Here is a 21,525-nt window from a genome sequence, read left to right as displayed (position 1 = left end):
TGGTGTCTCTTTGAGAGCCTAAATCTCTGCAGAGGAACTGGCTTTTGTTGCATAGCTAAGGTTCAGGACTAAGCTAATAGAAATCTTGTTTCCAGAAATCTAATCTACATTTTCATTTGCAAGGTCTCCCTGGGATGGTGTAACCTGCTGGTTAGTGAGAACGTTAGTGTTCTCATACCAGTGATCACTATGGTTACATCGGTCCCAACATGCTCCAAAGTCCTAGATTTTAGAAATATTGGTGTCTTTACTACCTTGTCCGTGTCTGGATCTTCCTGTCATGCCTGAGTTAATGATAGCCAAATGGAAAGGAAAGAAATAAAAAGAAGGAAACAGCCAGCTCTGTGTGCTTGTACAACGAGGTGCATTTATTCTCAAAAAACAAACAAACTAAACAAACAAAACCCCAGAAACCAGCCTAAACAAAGAGGGTGGGGATGATGGCAGATGAAGCATAAAGCAGGTGCTTACTTAATTGCTGCAGCTGGTACAAGTGTTTGGCATATTTTTTTCTCCTTATTTTCAATTATTGGCACTGTTATTCTAATTTTACCTTTTAGCTGAAGCATCTGAGAACAGTCTAGGAAGCTTCTCTGCTCCTCTCATTTTTACAGGAAAGCAAGTAGGCACTTTTTCCTGAAAATATGGTAAATAAACACAATCCTTGAAATTTTTTCTTGTGCCCCAGAACAACTCATCGACTATAGAAAGGGAAGGGAAATTGGCTTAAATGCAACTTGATGTTTTCATTCTGCCAAAATTACTATGGGTTGAATTTTTAATTTGTTTCAAAAGACGATTCAACTGTTCAGCCTCATCTCTGCGATTTTGATTTCAGAAGGGTATGTCTGAGCCCAGAGCTTCCTAAGCTGTTTTCTTTTAAAACACAGATTGTTAAATTCTCCAATTGACATGGCACAATTGATTTGCTATTTGACTTTTCTCTTTTAAGTGGTGAAGGTAAAAGTTGAAAAAATATGGGATGAAGGTCATTTCATGCCCTTTCATTCCACCAACTTTTAAGAAGAGTAAGCACTGTGCCAAAGGCTTATATAGAACAATGTGCCAAAAATAATACAAGGGCCCATAAGGAATGCAAAGATGAATAAGATGTGGTCTTTTTCTTTCAGCAGATTTAGTCCTGAAAGGAGAATACAACAAGTACAAGGAATAACATAACAGTTTCGAGGAAAGTAACAATGATATGCTAAAAAATAAAAAGCATATGTATCAATTATTTTTGATGGCAGATCTAACATAAAGAAAATAAAAATGTTTCGTCTTCCTCCCTTTTAAAGTAATTTTGCTTACAGAATGCTATTCAGTCAATGTATTTAAGGTGATATTTGAATTCCGAAGCTTTTATCTCCTTCTATTGACTCTATTCTGCAGAGAGAGAGAGAGAGAGAGAGAGAGAGAGTGCACATGTGCACAGTTTTGAGCAGAAAAAATATTTTTAATTTAGAATTTTGTTTCAGATTGCATTTCAGGAAGAAGAAAAATTGTGCTCCCAGAGGGCACTGGGAGATGTGGGTTCTGGTCTTGTTTTCACCTTCAGCCACTTGTGTTTCTGGGTTCCCGAATGCTTAGCCTAGGTAACCCCAAGATTATTTTCAGTCTTCATAGTCTGAGTGTGATGTCTCACATCTTGTCCTGAATGAATCCAGTGGCTTTCCCATAGGGAGCAAAGGAAACTGAAGGCTTGAGGGAGTATCGAAGGTGTCAGGAGGAGTAGAGAAGAAAGAATGGTACTGGGTGAGATACTCTTGGGTTTCTTGGTTTTCTTAACTTTCTATTTAAATATCTCATCATTTGTAGAAAGCCTTAAGTTCAGAGCCATTCACAATTTATGCTGGGTCTGAGTCCTTCTCATTCCCAGTGAAGCATTGGCTTTTAAGAATGGAGAAGTATGGCCTAGCCCAAATATATGTATGATTTACAGACTAGATAGAGTTTGTGCTGAGCTGTGTCTGCTAATAAGCTTTTAAGGTAAATGAATAAGTTCTAAGGAACCTCAAAAAGGAAATCGGGGAGAGTGTGGTGTGAGAGTGAGGAATGTCATTCATCTTTGTGGTTGTTTCCTGTCTAATTTCACAGCCAGCAAGCTGGTCCAGGCCCTAATTCACCACATGCCCATAGGCTGCTGCTGATCCTCTAACATTCTGTAGCCTTCAGACTGTTCCTGTCCACTTTACACATCATTGTCCTTCCTCAAACACTCCCTTTGCCATGGTTCTTCCCTAAGCAGTGATTTATTATGGGTCCTTGTTACTTGGTACGGCTCATCTCTTTTGTTGATTTACTTATTTATTTATTATGACTGCATATCTTTAAAGTATACAACATGGTGTTTTGATATACATAGAGCTAGGGAAATGATTACTGCAGTTAAGCAAATTTACACATCCACCACCTTGCATTGTTACCTTTTTGTGTGTGTTTGTGGTAGGAGCCTGTAACATCTATATTAACACATTTTTGGTATACAAAACGATATAATGAACTCTAGTCCTCATGCAGTACATTAGATTTCTAGACTGATTCCTCCTTCCTAGCCGCAAGTTTGCACTTTGACCCCACATCTCTCCATTTTCTCCCAATCCCTGCCCTTGATAACCACCATTCTATTCTCTATTCCTATGTTTTGGACTTTTAAAATATCCCACATATAAGTGAGTTCATGCTGAATTTTTCTTTCTGTGTCTGGCTTATCTCCCTGAGCATGGTGTCTCTGGGTTTATACATGTCACAAATGGTGATATCTCCTTCTTTTTAAAGGCTGAATAATACTTCATTGCATACACAGGAATTGTACTACACTTTCTTTACCCATTCATCCATTGATGGACACTGAGATTGTTTCCATATCTTGGCTATTCTGTGAATAATGCTGCAGTGAACATGGGAGTGCAGATTTAGCACTATGAGGTGCTAATTTCATTTCCTTTGGCTATATACCCAAAAGAGGAATTGGTGGATCATATGGTAGTTCTATTTTTAAGTCTTTGAGGAACCTCCATACTGCTTACCATAACGGTTATACAAATTTAAATTCCCATCAGCAGTGTGTGAAGGTTCCCTTTTCTCTACACTCTTGCTAACACTTGTTATCTCTTGTCTTTTTGATAATAACCATTTTAACATGTGTGAGGTGGTAACTCACTGTGGTTTTGATTTGCTTGTCTCAAATCTTGAGGCCAGGGTTCAAGCTCCTTCATCCGGGAAGCATGGTATTAAACATAGGAGACTGAGGCCAGGCGCGGTGGCTCACGCTCATAATCCCAGCACTATGGGAGGCGGAGGTGGGTGGATCACGAGGTCAGGAGTTTGAGACCAGCCTGGCCGATATGGTGAAACCCCATCTCTACTAACAATACACAAAATTAGCTGGGCATGGTGGCATGCACCCGTAGTCCCAGCTGCTTGGTAAGCTGAGGCAGGAAAATTGCTTGAACCTGGGAGGCGGAGGTTGCAGTGAGCCACGATCCCACCACTGCACTCCAGCCTGGGCGACAGAGCAAGACTCCATCTCAAAAATAAATAAATAGATAAAAATAGGAGACTAAGCTTTAGTTTTGACCTTTGCAGCTTTAAAGCTATATGATTTTGGGCAAGTTGTTGAACTTGAACTTCCCTTGCCTTTGTTTTCCTATTCCGTAAAATGACTTGGGATTGATGTCTCCAACTCTAAGTGATTTCCTGGAACTGCCAGTCAGACATGGACATCTTGGTATCATGTTTCCCAGGAGTGCCCAGATTCAAATATGCTGGCCCATGGTCATATTAGCACCTTTCAGAAACTTGGCAGATGTTGGGTCCCAAGTTTTGGCTTTAAAAATGTGGTCTCCATAACTTTCCAAGGCCATCTTCTGTTATTCTCCTAAGCCTTTTCTGCTCTAGACAAGTCAATGGCCTTAACGGCTCTGGGTGCTTCCATCCTATCTGTTCTGACTCTGAGTCATTGCCCAGCAAGCCCTGGTTCCTTACATTTACGCCATGGCTATCACCTCCAATGGTGGTAACTTCAAAAGCCATATTGTTGGCCCCAGGGGCCTTTGCCAATCTATTGATTTATTTTAAAGCTCCAAGTGTTCCCCCAAGAGTACTTTTTAAATTTTTATTTTTATTTTATGTTATTTTTTTGAGACAGGGTCTCACTCTGTCACCCAGGCTTGAGTGCACAGCTCACTGAAGTCTCAACCTTCTGGGCTCAGATGATCCTCCCACCTTAGCATCCTGAGTCGCTGGTACTGTAGGCATCCACCACCACATCTGCCTAATTTTTGTATTTTTTCTAGAGATGAGATTTTTCCATGTTGCCCAGGCTGGTCTCAAACTCCTGGGCTCAGCTTTGCATGGTGGCTCACGCTGGTAATCTCAGCACTTTGGGAGGCTGAGGCAGGTGAATCACCTGAGGTCAGGAGTTCAAGGCCAGCTTGTCCAACATGGTAAAACCCCATCTCTACTAAAAATACAACAACAAAAAATTAGCTGTGTGTGATGGCAGGCGTCTGTAATCCTGGTTACTTGGGAGGCTTGAGGCAACAGAATCACCTGAAATGGGGGAGTGGAGGTTGCAGTTGAGAGCTGAGACTGCCCCATTGCAAGCTTGGGCAATAAGAATGAAATTCCGTCTCAAAAAAACACAACTCCCTGGCTCAAGTGATTTGTCTGCTTTGGCCTCCCAAAGTGCTAGGATTACAGGTATGAGCCACTGTGCCTGGCTCCAGGAGTACTTTTTTACAACATAATTCTCATCGTATACATGCACTCTATTATAGGCTGTTTTTTTCATTCAACATTATATTTTAGATACTTTCTCTCGTTGTCCCATAATCTTATGAATTCTTGGTACTGTATTAACTTTTCACCTATTGTTGGACATTAAAATGTTCAGTCTTTTATTACTATAAGTATCCCAATACATATCTCCTTTTGAATTATTTTTCTAGTTGAGACTCAGATGTGTTGTTATCGTGAGATATACTTTTCTTACTTTTTATGTCACGCTGTAGTTTGGCGATCATCCTCATGTCCCTAGCTGATTCTTAGGCTCCTCTATAGACAGCTTCGGGCTCCCCTGCCACCCTCACATTCCTCAGATGGCCTTGCCTAGAGCACTGTATACCTTTGTCTCAAAGATCCCACCTCTACAACTATTCCCTAATTTAGTAGTTCTCAGAGTTTTGTTGCACCAGAAACACCTGAAGGGCTTGTTAAAACACCGATTGCTGGGCCCTCCTCTAGAGTTTCTGAGGCAGTATGTCAAGGGTGCAGGCCAGGAATGTTCATTTCTAACCAGTTCTATGGTGGTGCTCATGGAGGGACCAAAGTTGGTGAACTACTGTACTGTACTGCTGTAATTCTTTCATCTGATCACAGGGAAAACGGTTTAGATTCTCTAACTCCACCCCATGAACTATCCTCTGAACCCCTTTCCCATCTTCACTGGGACCAAGCTACCACTCCTAACCTGTTTCCTTTCAGTGGCTTCAATACCTGCACCATGAAACCCTCCCTTACTCCATCCTTCAAGCACTCTCTTATCACTGCGATCTCAATTCCTTTCACTTTTCATAATGACCCAGCTCTAACCAGTAAACCCAACATTTTTTCTCCTGCTACAGGTTTTTCTGAACTTGAACTTGTGATCTTTACCTGCTGCTTCAGCGTCTAATCCACATATTTCCTTTATAATTTCCAGAAATTTCCCAAGGATGCTCTTGAAATGGAAATATTCCAATAATTGAAATTATCTTGAAAGTTAAAAATGACTCCCTCTTCCTCAAATCAATGGCCTTTCCTTATTGTGTAATAAAAGCAGCCAATATTAATTGACTTCCAATTGCATTCCAGGCATTGTGCTAAACATTATGTAGATAGAAACAGAAGTATCTCATGTGAAGAGTATTCTATGTCCATCTTATGGTAGATATTATTTGACAGATGGAAAAAACTGTAAAACAGTTCAGAGAAGTGAAATAATTTGCCCAACAGACCAAGTGAAGGAGCCAGGATTGGACTCAGCTCTGCTTCCACAACCCGTGTGTTTAAACACTTCTAGAATAAGTACTGACTCCCTGAGCACCTATTAAACTGCCAATTCCAGGCTCCAGTGCCAGAGGCTCTGACCAGGTGCGCCCAGCGCCGAGGTGTCTGAATTATTAATAGTCCCCCTAATGATTCTGATATGTGTGATCCCAGAACCACACACATTTTGAGTAATGGTCCCTCTGTATTGACATAATTGGCCCCGTCCTCTCCTTGAAGACTTCCCCTGTTGCTATGATACAGCAATTTTTTTTTTGGTCCCTTGGGCTCTCTGATTCTGTTGTTCTCCGTCTCATTCTCTCTCTCCTGCCCATATCACTGCCCCCAGAGTCTGTGCTCTGCCTGCTCCTCCCTCTGCTGTCTGTCCCCGGAAGCCCATCCTCTCGCCGTGCTCCAACTCAGGCAGATGGTCCCCAACCTTGTCCTTCTAGTGCCAACTTCCTGGCGAATGCCATGGAGCAGCATGAAATAATTTTGGAACAGTGAAGAGCTACAGCCCAGGCCCTGAACAAAACTGTGAGGCAGGTGACATTGATCCTGGTGCCCCATCACCCCACTGTGCCCTTGGTCTTTCCTCTTGCTCATAAGATCTCTGTGCCTTGCATTTTTCTAATCAAATCAGTTCAGCAAATGAGCTATCATTTTACACTCTCACTTTAATGTGTTAACCCTCCCAGTCATTTGCATTTGTTAAGCCTTTTATCTGTCTTTGTGGGTTCAACTGTTGTTCAGTGTTGAAGACTTTTCAGGCTTCACTTAGCAGATGGGGAATTTAGAGGGACTGAGGAGGAAGGAGGAAGGTGAAGGGGACCCTTCTTCTCCTTGAAATGTTTCGAAGTTTAGAGCCAAAAGCAGAGAATAACACTGCTGGGAGGGCAGAACTTGGCCTCTCTTGCCTCCTGCACATCCCTACAGCCTGAGCGGGAGCAAGCTATAACTGGGTTGCTGCAGACCTGTCCCTAGAGGCACAGAGGGTGAGGACAGACTGGAGAGGTGGCAGCTCTGCTGGCTTCCTGCCACCCTACACTTGGAGTGGTTGACCTCTTCCTCTTTCAAGTCTCAGCTTAAATGTTCTCTCTTCTAAGCAGTCAGTCCTGACCACCGTGCTTACAGGGGTCCTTCTTGGTGATTCTCTGTGTTTGGTAGTTGTTTTACTTCATTTCATTGATCACTGTTTGTTATTATTTTAGTTACTGGTTCTTCCTGTCTCCATTTGTAGAGCAAGGCTAAAGAGGGCAGAGACCATGTCTCTATGTTCTCTCTGTGCTCACAGCACAATGCCAGTTCATAGTAGATATTGAGTATTTGTAGTAGGAATGGCTGGCTAGTTAGACCTCTACCACCAGGCACTTAAATAGTTCTTGAGCTTAGCTCAACTCCCCCAGTAGCTATCCTGGTGCTGAAAGACTTGAGGCAATCAGAGAGCATCATGTTCACTCCACTGCTGGGATGAAACGAGGAGTGCGGGGAGGTGGCATCAAGAAAAGTTAGGTGACCGAGTGCGGTGTCTCACACCTGTAATCCCAGCACTTTGGGAGGCTGAGGCAGGTGGATCACCAGAGGTCAGGAGTTTGAGACCAGCCTGGTCAACAAGGTGAAACGCGGTCTCTACCAAAAATACAAAAATTAGCTGGACGTAGTGGTGGGTGCCTGTAATCCCAGCTACTCAGGAGGCGGAAGCAGGAGAATCACTTGAACCCGGAGAGTGGAGGTTACAGTGAGCCAAGATCGTGCCACTGCACTCCAGCCTGGGTGACAAAAGTGAAACTCCATCTCAAAAAAAAGAAAAGTTAGGAAAGACTTTGAAGTAGGCAAAAAGATTTCTGGGTATCCTGTCTGGAACTCTGTTGAGTTTACATTTTTATGTCTTTGAACTATTTTACAACTTTGTGAATTGTAGAAAATTGACTAATATAAATGATTCTTGCCCATAGAGATGCAAATGAATTTTTTCTAGTGGAGGTGCAATTGATAATTGATAATTGCCCTGTGGATATTGACCAACTTTGCATATATTTGTACATTCATTTTCATTTCCTGATTGCCTATATACATATGTGCTTGAATTCTCCTTTGAACTGGTTGTAACATCTTCCTGGTTTCCTCATTAATTAGTAAAATGCAATTTCTGACCCAGGTTAATTTTATATTTACACACAAGTAACAGTTTTAGCTTTTTAAAAATTATCTGGTTTTGGAGGGGTGCAGTGGCTCACACCTGTAATTCCAGCACTCTGGGAGGCTGAAGTGGAAGTATTACTTGAGCCCAGAAGTTCAAGGCCTACCTGGACAAACTAAGGAGACCTCTACAAAAAAAATAAAAAATTAGCCATGTGCAGGGGTTCATGCCTGTAATTTCAGCTACTCAGGAGGTTGAGGTGGGTGGATCACTTGAGTCCAGGATCTAGAGGCTGCGGTGAGCCATGATCATGTCACTGCACTCCAGGCTGTGTGCCAGAGTGAGACTCAGTCTCAGAAAAACATTCTTTTATAATAGGACTTTATCAAAATCAAGAACTTTTGCACATTAAAGTTATTATCAAGAAAATTTTTTTAAAAACCCTACAGAATGGAATAAAATATTTGCAAATTATATATAGAATATATATGTCTAGAATATGTAAATGTTATGATCTAAATGTATGTGGCCCTCCAAATTTTATACATTGAATCCTAATCACCAAGGTAAATGGTACCAGAAGATGGGTCTGTAACTGAGTACACCCATTCTTCTAAGAGATAGTTTAATTATTTCTCTCTCTTTCTTCTTTTCACTTTTCTTCTTTCCTCTACTTCCTTTGCTGTGTCACCCAGGCTGGAGTGCAGCATCACAATCTTGGTTCATTACAACTTCTGCCTCCCAGGTTCAAGCCATTCCCTTGTCTCAGCCTCCTGAGTAGCTAGGACTACAGGCATGTGCCACCACACTCAGCTAATTTTTGTATTTTTACTAGACATGGGGTTTTTCCATGTTGGTTAGGCTGCTCTTGAAACACCTGACCTCAGGTGATCTGCCCACTGGAGCCTCACAAAGTGCTGGGATTACAAGCATGAGCCACCGTGCTGGGTCCCTACTTAGCTCTTTAGAAATGCAATTATAGCCTGGGCGAGGTGGCTCACACCTGTAATCCCAGCACTTTGAGAGGCCAAAGCGGGTGGATCATGAGGTCAGGACATTGAGACCATCCTGGCTAACACAGTGAACCCCTGTCTCTACTAAAATTGCAAAAACAAAAATAGCTGGGCAAGGTGGCGGCTGCCTGTAGTCCCAGCTACTTGGGAGGCTTAGGCAGGAGAATTGCTTGAACTTAGGAGGCGGAGGTTGTAATGAGCCGAGATTGCACCACTGCACTCCAGGCTGGGTGACAGCATGAGACTCCACCTCAAAAAAAAGAAAAAGAGAGAGAAATGCAGTTATAGCCTTTTACCTCCTTTTCATCAGACACTTCCTACAAGGCCAGTTCATCTAACTGTTTGCTTAGATGCTCCAATGTGGAGCTCCTGCCACCAGCAGGTTGCCTTGATAGATAACAGTCAATTTACAACCCAGAGTATACCCTTTTGAGTTTTTGACCACTTTTACAACCTGTTTCTGCACATGAAGATGCCAACTCGACTGTCCTATTAAGAAGCCAACAAAGGGAGTATGTGGAATCCCCACTTGGTCACATCTGCCCTGCTAGGCATCTCCTTTAGAAGCACTTGCTTTCTGCTCCAAAAGGGAAGCAGTACTGTTTAGGCAGGAAGCCTGTATTTCTTCTCCTAAGTGAGCTTTGGAATAAAAAGTCACTTTCTTTATACCAGACCCTGCTCTTGTTAATTGCACTCTGCAAGCAGCAAGCTACTGAAACTGTGTTTTGGTTACAGGTCTATGGGAGGTGATTCCGTCATGAGCAATTCACCTTTATGAATGGAATAGTGCCCTTATATCTCATTCAGATATAAAAGAGGCTTCAGAGAGTGGCCTCCTGTTTCTAATAATGTTGACTGGAAAGCCACCTAGATTTTAAAGGATGCCTTGGAGAGCTCCAGGACCCAGGCAGAGAATGGCCACAGGAGGCTGACACAGAGACTGCCATGCCTAGAGGAACCATGAGAGGAGGGCTGTCCAGAAGACATCAGACCTGTGGAAACCACCAGTGTGAGGTTCCAGCTGAGGGGAGCTACCAACATACGACATGAGAGCTGCTGCGTGGGTTGTGCCTAGCAAAGCCATGGGACTGGGGCTTCCCTGGGCCTTGAGAACAAACCCTACCCTAGTGTGCCTGGAAGATGGAACATGGAGTCAAAGAAGGATATTCTCAAGCCTTAAGATTTTTTTTTTTTTTTTGAGTTGGAGTCTTGCTCTGTTGCCCAGGCTGGAGTGCAGTGGCTCAATCTCAGCTCACTGCAACCTCCACCTCCTGGGTTCAAATGATTCTCCTGCCTCAGCCTCCTGAGTAGCTGGGATTACAGGCACGTGCCACCAACCCCACCTAATTTTTGTATTTTTAGTAGAGACGGAGTTTCCCTGTATTGATCAGGCTGGTCTTGAATTCCTGACCTTGTGATCTACCCCTCTCAGCCTCCCAGAGTGCTGGGATTACAGATGTGAGCCAAGCCTTAAGATTTAATGTTGTTTGCCTTGTTGGGTTTTGGACTTGAAACCTGTTAACCCCTTTATTCTTTTTTATTTTTCTCTTTTGGAATGGGAATATCTATCCTATGCCTGTCCCACCATAATATTTTGAAAACAAATACCTTTTTTGCTGGAGGGAGATTTGACTGAGGATGAATTGTACCTTGAGTCTTACCCATATCTGATTTAGATGATTTTTAGGTGAGACTTTAGACTTCAGACTTTTGAGGTGATGCTAGAATGAGTTAAGACTTTGGGGGCTATTGGGATGAAATGAATGCATTTTGTATGTGGAAAGGACATGAATTTTGGTGGGCTAGGGGTGGAATGCTCTGGTTTGAATGTCTGTGTGTCCCTCCAAAATTCATATGTTGAAACTTAATGAACAAAATGACAACATTAAAAGGTGGGGCCTCTGGCAGCTGACTAGCTCATGAGAGCCCTGCCCTCATGAATGAGATAATGCTCTGTAAAGGAGGCTTCAGAGAGCTGCCTCCTGCTTCTGCTCTTCTCCACTTGAGGATGGAGCTAGGTGTCACTTTGGAAGCAAAGAGCAAGTCCTTATCAGACACTGACTGTGCTGGTCCCTTGATCTTGGACTTTACAGCCTTCAGGATTGTGAGAAATAAGTTTCTATTACTTATAAATTACCCAGTCTGTGGTACCTTGTTATAGCAGGAACAGACTAAGAGAGTCAAGAACTAAAACTCAACAACAAAACAAATAACTCAATTAAAAAATGGGCAAAGGACTTTAATAGTCATTTCTCCAAAGAAGATATACAAATGGCCAATGAGCACATGAAAAGATTCTTGTCAGCTGTTAGGGAAATGCAAATCAAAACTACAATGAGACATCACTTTGCAACTACTGTGATAGCCACAATAATAATTTTTTAAAGAAAAATAATAGGTGTTAGTAAGGACGGAGAGAATGTGGGAATGTAAAATGGTGCAGCTTCTGTGGAAAAGAGTCTGGTGGTTTCTCAAAAGGTTAAACCTAGAACTCCCACATGACCCAGCAATTCTACTCCTAGATATCTATGCAAAAGAAAGCAGAGGTTTGAACAGAGAAGTTGTACCCCAATGCTTACAGCAGCATTGTTTACAACAGCCAAAAGGTAGAAACAACCCAAGTGATGTGGTGTGGATCTGTTTCCCCACCCAAATCTCACACTAAAAATGTAACCCCCACTGCTGGAGGTGGGGCCTGGTGGGAGGTGATTGGCTCCTGCGGGCAGTTTCTAATGGTTTAGCACCATCCCCCAGTGCTGTTCTCATGAGATTTGGTTGTTTAAAAGTGTGTAGCACTCCCCCAGTTCTTCCTGCTCCCACCATGTGAGACACCTTGCTCCTACTTTGCCTTTCACCATGATTGTAAGTTTCCTGAGGCCTCCCTAGAAGCCAAGCAGATGGTTAGCATCATGTTTCCTCTACAGCCTGTGAAACCATGAGCCAAGTAAATTTCTTTTCTTTATAAATTACTCAGTCTCAGGTATTTCTTAATAGCAATGTGAGAACAGACTAATACACCAAGTGTTAGTCAACAGATGAATTGGATAAACAAAATGTGGTATATACAGGCCAGGCATTGTGGCTCATACTGGTAATCCCAGCATTTTGTGAGGCTGGGGCGAGAGGATTGCTTGAGGCCAGGAGTTCAAGACCAGCCTGGACAACATAGGGAGAATGTGTCTCCACCAAAAAATTTTTCTTAAATTAGCCAGGTGCAGCAGATGTGCCTGTAGTCCCAGCTACTGGGGAGGCTTAGGTGGGAGGATCGCTTAAGTCCAGGAGCTCAAGGCTGCAGTGAGCTGTGATCATGACACCGCAGCCCAGTTTGGGCAAAAGAATGAGATTTTGTCTCAAAAAAAAAATTAGTATATGCATATAGTGGGATACTATTCAGCCATTATAAGGAATATATAGTGCACTGATACATACTGCAATATGGATGGACTTTGAAATCATATGTTTGGTGAAATAAGCGAGGCACAGAGGACAAATATTGTATGATTCCACTTATGTGAAGTTCCTAAAATAGGCAAATTCATTCAGACAGGAAGTAGAATAGAGGTTACCAGGACTGGTGGAAGGTAGAATGAGGAGTTAAGTTTAATGGGTCCAGAGATTCTTTGTGGGGGATGATGAAAAGTTTTGGATATAGGTAGTGGTGATGGTAACACAACATCGGGAATATAATTAATGCCACCGAATTGTCCATTCATAAATTATTTAAATGATAAATTTTATATTATATATATTTTACCACAATTTCAAAAATCATCTTTTAATGTGGAGAGAAACCACAGTCAGAATATGCTCTCGATGGTACCATGATTGAGGATCTGAAAGTCTTGCAGCCTAGTTCGCATTTCAGCTCACTTACTAGCTGTGTGACTATGGATAAGGTAGAGTTGACTGAGTTGGGGCATTGGTGACTCAAAGGGAGGAGACAAAGGGGATTTCTAGGTTTCTGGCTAGAGCACCAGGGTGGACTGTGATGAGGACAGACAGGCAGAGGAATTTTACTGAACCAAACTTGGGTCCAGCTGGCCAGTGCAGCAAAGCCAAACACTGACACTGAGATTTGCAGCCAGAGAAAGAAAGACATTTATTGCAGGGCACCAAGCAAGGAGAATTGGACAGTTAATGGTTAGGACCTGAGCTCCCAGATGACTTACAAGCAAGGGCTTTTACAGGCAAGGGTACATTTCAGGAAAGTAGAGGTTGTAGGCAAAATCATAAATACCCAGAATTTATACATTTGTTTGGCCTAAAAAGTGTGATATCTTGAAGCAGGAGCTCACAGGTCGTAGGTGGATTAAGAGATTCCTTGATTTGCAATTGGTAAGGAAGCAAGGCTTTACCTGAAAGCTTGGGGCCAGCAGAAAGGAATGTTAAGTTTTGGCCCGTAGGTGCAACTCTCGCCAGGTCCCTGAGGAAGAAGATTAGAACAAAGAATGGCAGTCAGAGTGCAGTCCTCAGTTTCCCTTTATCCAAGATCTACGGGAGGGGAGTCAGCATTTTCTATCTGGTGGGGCTCCAGGTTTCTGAAAAACAATTCAAGAACGTATGTTAAGGTACTCTCTTTAGTTTGCATAGGGAATGAAACATTTGTGACTCTGGCTGACTTGGATGGCTATTAAGTTATTATAACCTTCTTGCTTTGTGGGTGATTCATTTTTTTCTCCAATTGCTGGCTGAAAGGTGCCTGGAATCTCCCTTGAAGGGACTCAAAATTTTTCCCTTATCTCTGTGCTGGGGTTTGGGGCCTAGTCTTGCAGCCTAGTTCACATTTCAGCTCAGTTACTAGCTGTGTGACCATGGATAAGGTAGAGGTGACTGAGTTGGGGCATCAGATCCAAGTGATGTCAGGCCCTTAAGAGAGGTCCCTGCTCAGTCTCAGAAGTGGGGTTAGTTTGGGGCAGGAGGTAAGAGTTCAATTTTTGTCACATTAACTTGGAGATAGCCAGGAGGAGAAGTTAAGTGAGGAGGTGACTATGGGAGTCTGGAGCTCAGTAAAGAGGTCTGGGCTGGAGGAATTAATATAAACTGGGACACAGTGGCATGCAGATGGCCCTTTGAGCCATGGAAATGGCTGACAGCATAAGATAGAGAAGAACACCTAATCCCAGCCCCACAGAACAGCAGGGGCCTAAGAAGGCTTCTCTGCAGAAGAGAACTGAGTGTGGCGTCATGGAGGTGGAGAGAGACTAGTGGCCTTACTCTTGCCTTCTAGCAACTCCTTCTACAGTAACCTGGGGTCAGTTCAGCTGCAACTTAATCTTTGTCATGTGAGAGGGCAGCACCCAATACATAATGGTTCTGGTCATCACAGAATGTTTTCAACAGTGACAGCATGCTTATTGTCAGAAATTTTGCTAAATAAGATAGGATGCATAAGGACACTGCCAGGTAAAAAGCAAATCTGCACTTAGTGCGGACGATCTTTTATTCAAAAAGATTACTGCAGGAAAGAAAGGGGCTGTTGCAATAGAGGCAGGGTACTGTGCAGTGGGAAAACACTAAGAAAGTAAGATCTGTATGCTTCTCAAGAGTTAGACAGAAAGGGGCTCTCTCTTGAGCAGAGAAAGTAACCCAGGCTAAAAACAGCAGGATGTGGGGAAATGGAATGAAAAGGTGGCCTGAAGGGATAGTAGGCCAGACAGTGTCTTACTCTGAGGCCAGTTTGTTCTCAGGACAGCCTGTGTGCTGGCATATGCTGGGGGGTAGGCAGGGGTGGGTGGGCCAAAGTGCAGGGGCTTAGAGGAAGGAGAGAAACTGAACCAAAGTTTGGTTAACAAGAATTTTATTCAGTTGCTCAGTGGGGACAAGCAGTTCAGCTCATCATTTATCAGGTAAGGCATGGGAATTTGTTGGGTCTGTATCTAGCTTTGCCATAGGTTAAAAACAGGGCATCTGTGCATCTTATCTAAGTCATGTGAGAAAGAGTTGCTCTAATGCAGAGCAGATGAGACCTCAAATTGGGGCTTAGCAGGGAAGGGTTCTTGGCTTCACCCAGGAAAGAATTCAAGGGCAAGCTCGTGGTATTAGACAGCAACTTTTATTGAAGCAGCAGATAGTGTAGAGCAGCAGCAGAGGTACCAATGGCATTGTGCCCAGAGCAGCAGCTCAAAGACACGTCTGCAGTCATATTTATACCCACTTTTAATTACATGCAAATTAAGGGGCAGATTATGCAGACATTTTTAAAAAAAGGGTGGTAGTTTCCAGGTCATCGAGTTGTAACTGAAGGGCTGTAACTTCAGGGTGTTGCCATGGCAATGGTAAACTGACATGGCACACAGGTGGCTGTGTCTTATGGAGAGGTGCTTCTGCTCTGTACCTGTTTTAGCTAGTCGTCAATTTGGTCCAGTGTCCAAGCACCACCTCCAGAGTTGAGTCCCACCTCCTACCTCAATTCTTTGCAGTAAGCTGTTTTCTAGACTATACCAAAAAAAAAAAAAAAGTCAGGGGGTGAGGGGAAGAAGGGTTTACTTTACCCTTCACTGTCTTCCAGGAGCAGAGTGCTTCAGTGAAATTCAATATTACCAATGTGCTCTGGGATGTGAATTCCATCCCTCCAGTCTGGGTGACACCTTCATCTTCTCAACCAGCATTCATATTCCTGCGCAGGAACTTAAGAAGTCCCCTTTGCTGTGGTCCAGATCTCTAGCCTGCTTTCCCAGGAGTTTAAGACTTTCTTACCTTGAAGGCATTCCCATGCCTCCATGCCTGACTTACCAGCAGCCTGTCTAACCCCCAAGAGATGTAGCCGAGACAACGTCATAACCTCTGCTTCCAAATTGCTACCACTAAAGACATAGTCCTGAGAGAAATGGACCATCACCTTGGAAATTTGTAACCTAAGGACTGAATTCAGCTCACAGAAATGTTTTTCCCACAGGGTGTTTTGCTTTGATTTTTAAACTTGAATTAGATGCCTATATAACAAATCAGGATAGTGAATCTAAAAATCCAGATTTCTAACTTCCCCTGAAATGTAGATTGCTCCAGCAGTTCTGGCCTGCACTTCTATTGTATGCTCCTACGCTATTTAACAGAAGTCCTGACAAGAAAATTTGTTATTGAAAAAGTTCTATTTATGAATACAAGTATTACTTTGAGTGCGGTTACTTTTATACAGCCTAAGTGAGGAGGAGTACAAATTCTATCTCCTAATCACTACTGTTCCCCTGAATCTATTCAGTCATTTATATTTTCTGTGGGTGTTTAAAGTATTTCTATTTCCTACCACCAATTGTCACTTTCAGTACTAGGACAACTAGTCAAAGAGATTTTACTTTCAGATAATTTGTTAATCAAGGCATCATTTAGAAAAATTACTTACTATTTATTTCAAATTGCCTGACTACACAATAATGATGACATGTATCCTGAAATAGATGACCTACTTCACTAGACATCTTACTTGATCATATCAGCACACTCTCCGCATGGTCAGCTTAGTGTACATAAATTGTGAAATCATGTGATATGGTCAACTCCTACTTGGAGCTTGCTTATACCCGATATAGAGAGAGGAGCTGTTGGGCATCACTAGTGAGTGCAGGAGGCTTGAAAAGAAGTCTGACATCTCCCTCTCCTTTGGATACAAAGGCAACACAATTTGAAATCCATAGTTAAACTGTGGTTTCAGCATGTGAACACAAGTATAAAGTCCTCCGTCACTGAAGCCTTTCTGTGCTGTCTCTTAGGATTAGGGGCTGCTCCCTAGTGCCCCCATAGCTTTCTGGGACTATTCCTATTACTGCCCACCCCATTGTACCATAATTACTTGTTTTTGTGTCTGTGTCCTCCCTAGACGTGAGTCTTGAACACGGGATGCTGTCTTTTCCATGATTATAGCCCCAGGCCCAGCGAGTTCTTGAAGAATGATCCAGAGACAGAGCACTCATCAACCTTGATTATGACAGTAGGTCTCCCCACTTTTCATTTTCCTAAGTGAGGCATGAAATCTTCATACCTGCAGATATTATATGACAGAAAATAAGAGCATCGGTTTCCTAGTGATGTTTAGCATTCCTGGTTTCTGCCTCTCATCTCATCTGACCCGGTAAGTGTCTCCCTATCTCTTAATCACAAGGCTCCTTATCCACAACTGTCTCAGAGAAGGGTTTACCAGACATTCTGTCTCTGTTTTCACCTCCTGGGAGCAGGCTTAGAAATGACAATCAATTCATTTGGCTAATTGGTACACTGCTGTCTCTCCACTTTTGCTTCCCAATGTCCATTCCAGGCACAGGATTTGGGCAGCGCAACCTCTCTGGCAGCCTCCTCCAGGCATTTCCATAAGCAAGGGCTCAACCTTTGGCCAGCTTGCAGAAGATAGCTATGGGGCTGTGTCTCTATTCAAGGACAGCTCGTTACAATACAGGTTGTGGCGCTACCTTCTTCCAGATCTGAGCTTATAAATGTACAGGAAGTACGGGCTGACCTTGCCAAGTGTTCAAGGCCTGGGCACTTTCAGCCCTTTGGATGCTGACTAGAGTCTTTCTCAGCATTTACAGAGCTCCCTCGGGCCTCCATCTCAATGCCTACAGGAAATTTGTCCTTGAGTATGTAAGCATTTATGTGGCATAATTTCCAAGGCCCCAGAAAATTCTACCTACCCACTTCCTAATCTGTTTTTTCATGACTGAAGTTGCTAAAATCACCAAAATTTCCATTTACCAAAGTTTTAAAAACCTCTAGGAGCAATTAAGTTTTTTTAATGTAAACTTTTTATTGACGATAACACTCATACATAAAAATGCACAAATTATGGTTGTGAGTGAACCACTCATGTAACCAACACTAGGACCAGAAACAGAACTTTGCCATGTCCCCAAAAGCCACCCCTTCTTCCTTGTATCCCTTTGTAGTTACTTCCTCTCCCCTCATCAGGGAAACCACTATCCTAACTTGGAACAAGATAGATTACTTTTGTTTGTTTGAATTGGCATATACAATTATGAGTATTAACCCTGTTCAACATATTATTTTGAAGTACGTATACAATGTGGAATGCCTAAATCTAGCTAACTAATATATACATTACCTCACATAGTTGTCATTTTGTTTATTTGGTTTTGTCCTTTATATAAAAGGGATCTTGTTGAATGTACTCTTTTGCATATGTAATGCTTTTGCTCAGCTCAATACTTGCGAGATTCATCCATGCTGCTACACATAGTTGTAGTTTGTTGATTTTCATTGCTGCATAGCATTCCACTGTGCAAATAAACCAGCATGTACTTAGCTGTTCTAATGCTGATAGACATTTGGGTTGTTTCTGGGTTTTTATATACAAATAGAACTCTTATGAACATACTTGTTCAGGTCTTTCAATGAATACATATACACATCTCTGTTGGAAATACATTGAGGAGTGAAATTGATGAAACATAGGATAGGCATGTTCAGCATTAGTAGGTACAAGCTACTATCAAACATCTTTTCCAAAGTAGCTGTACCAATTTACACTCCCATCACCAGCATATTAGAGTCACAATCATGCCACATCTTCAACACCAGATCTGTCTTTTCCACTTAGCCATTCTGATGGGTGTGTGGTGGTAGTGGTATGCTTAATTTACATTTATCTGATAACTAGTAAAGATCAGCACTTTGTTTTATGTGCCTTGGCATTTGGATACCTTTTGTGTGTGTGTTTTCTGTTCATGTATTTTGAGAATTTTTCTATTAGGTTTCTGTCTTTTATGTAATAATGTTTTTTGAGACCGAGTCTCACTCTGTCACCCAGGCTGCAGTCCAGTGGCACAGTCTCAGCTTACTACAATATCCGCCTCCCATGTTCAAGTGATTCTCAGGCCTTAGCCTCCTTGGTAGCTGGGGTTACAGGTGCGCGCCACCACGCCCGGCTAATTTTTGTATTTTTACTAGAGACAAGGTTTCACCATGTTGGCCAGGGTGGTCTCAACTCGAACTCCTGACCTCAAATGATCCACTCGCCTTGGCTTCCCAAAGTGCTAGGATTACAGGTGTCAAGCCACTGCACCTCCTGGGCTGTCTTTTCTGTAATGATTTTTAAAGGTTTTTATATATTCTGATAATTTGTTCGATATACATATTGTAGATATTTTCTCCCACCCTCTGTCTTTTCATTTTCTTAACAAAGTATTTTAAGAAGTTTTTTATTTTGTTTTCCTTATGGTTAGCTCCCTGTGTGTCCTATTTAAGGAAATTTTTTTTTACTCTAAGCAAGTTATCATATCATGAAGATATTTTCATATATTCTCTTTGAAATTGACTTTTTATACAGTGTGAGGTAGGAATCAATAGTTTTTTACTATTTTATTCAGTTGACTCGGGTCTATTTATTGAAAAGAACATACTTAACCCTATATCATTAATCATAGGACTATATATATATGTTATATACATATATGTTATATATATATATGGGTCTATTTTTGGACTATATTCGAGAAGCAGTGAATCGTTAAACTTTTTATGAAAGAATGCCTGTAATTCTTTCATAAAAAGAATGAAAAAGTATGTAATGAATTTATTACATACATACTATGAACGAGGCATCACATTATGCTAAACATTTCACCTGCATCATTTTATTTTAAATTTCATCAACCCTCTATGAGATAGGAACTATTATTAACCCTGTTTATAGATGAGAAAAGCAAGCAAGTTGCCCAAGTTCTCCTGGCTAGTACATAGCGGAATGCAGGTCTAGTTGACTTTAAAGTATGGGTCTTTACTGTTTCCCAGAGCAGCCTTTGAGGGGGAAAGGAACAATAACATTTTGGGAGGTTGGCGGGGGAGAAGTGATGGATAGGAGTAAGGACCTATAAAAAGATAAACAGGTGAAGAATGAAGAGGTAGGGTATGCTAAGAATTAAGTCTGCAAGCATCACACTTTTGCTTGGAAGAGGTATTTTCATCATTTATGTGTTTTGTTGCAGTGTTAATCCCCATTTGAAGCCAACTTATTTCGCCAAGACTGTGTCATTTTTTAGTCACCCCCTCCATTTTCATTAGGGCACCTATGATATTTCAGTGTCTTCATTTTTGGAGGCATCTTTCCCTTCTGTATCCTTTGTGCCCTATGCCCAATGACTCATATATTCTACCATTTATTTCATCAACTCGCTCTTGAATGAAATTTTCCATTTCCATTCCAGCACTTCCTGCACTCTGAAGTCTGAAAAACCTCCCCACTTCTCCTGCCTCCAGCCATTTCTGCCTTTCTGCATTTCATATATTATTAAAACAATATCTATAGTGCCTCCTCTTTAAAACAATAGAGAATATTTAAATCTTACCATGTGCCAGGCACTAGCTTAAACATTTTAAATAAGAATCTAATTGATTCTCACAAGAGTACTGTGAAGTAGTCACTGTCATTATTCCCATTTTACAGAAGACAATGAAAACTTGAAGAATATTATGTGATGCTCAAAGCCACATAGCTGGTAGATGGCAAAGCCAGGATTTATATATAAATCTGATTTCGGATATCTACCAGTCCAAACCACCACTGTATTCTTTACACACTTCCCTAGCTCTAGACTAATCTCTGCAACCTTGCATTTAAGGATGCCCCAAATCTGGCTCTAATCTCTCTTTCTGATCTTTCTTTCACTAATCCTTTTCAAAAATTCTTTCCCAGCTCAAGTGATCTACTCAAATTCCCCTGAGTAACCTGTGGATATTTCCACCTCTAATCCTTTACCAAAACTCTCTTGCCTTGACTGCCTCCTCTTCTCTCCTCTCAAGATTTACATTTAAGTCATAGCTTAAGTCCCACTTCCTCTGCAAAGTCTTTCCCGACTCATACTAATCTCTCTGTCTCAATTTATCTGGTACCTTTCCTCCATAAAAATAGTTCCTAATTTTTTTGAGTATTAAAACCCACCATGGGCCTTATTGAAAGGCAATATGTATGGTGGTCAATAGTGTGTACTTTGGGCTGAGTGCTGTGGCTCACACCTATAATCCCAGCACTTTGGAAAGCCACCGTAGGAGAATGGCTTGAGCACAGTAGTTTGAGACCAGCCTGGGAAACATAGTGAGACTCTGTCTCTACAGTTTTTTTTTTAAATAGCTTAATGTGGTGGCACCAGCCTATGGTCCAGCTACTCAGTCAGCTGAGGAGGGAAGATTGGTTGAGCCCTGGGAGTTGAGGCTGCAGTGAGCCATGATTGTGCCACTGCAATCTGGCCTGGGCAACAGAGAGATTCTCTCTCTCTCTCTCTCTCTCTCTCTCTCTCTGTATCTCTCTCTCTCTCTCTCTCTATATATATATATAGTGTGTATTTGCACACACATAGATACATATGTATAGTATATGTGTATATATCACACATACATATA

The 21,525-nt window shown here is 42.0% G+C and overlaps 1 protein-coding gene across 4 annotated transcripts in view; it reads left to right on the top strand.

Annotated features, from left to right (window-relative positions):
• The window catches only part of FRA10AC1 (fragile site, folic acid type, rare, fra(10)(q23.3) or fra(10)(q24.2) candidate 1), a 91,991-nt gene that overhangs the window by 29,723 nt on the left and 40,743 nt on the right, over positions 1–21,525 (top strand). For 2 of the 4 annotated variants that reach the window (XM_078346068.1, XM_017979140.4), the window contains exon 4: positions 16,997–17,107. In XM_078346068.1, the coding sequence (XP_078202194.1) occupies positions 17,102–17,107 (6 nt within the window). In that variant the 5' untranslated portion in view covers positions 16,997–17,101. Of the gene's footprint in view, positions 1–9,918; positions 17,108–21,525 lie in introns of all 4 variants that reach the window. The other 2 variants (XM_078346066.1, XM_078346067.1) reach the window with 1 other exon arrangement.

This window comes from Callithrix jacchus, chromosome 12, assembly GCF_049354715.1.
Source record: "Callithrix jacchus isolate 240 chromosome 12, calJac240_pri, whole genome shotgun sequence".
NCBI classification, from domain to species: Eukaryota; Metazoa; Chordata; class Mammalia; order Primates; family Cebidae; genus Callithrix; species Callithrix jacchus.
The sequence above is the reverse complement of the archived record's forward strand: the minus strand, read 5'-3'. Positions and strand labels throughout refer to the sequence as shown.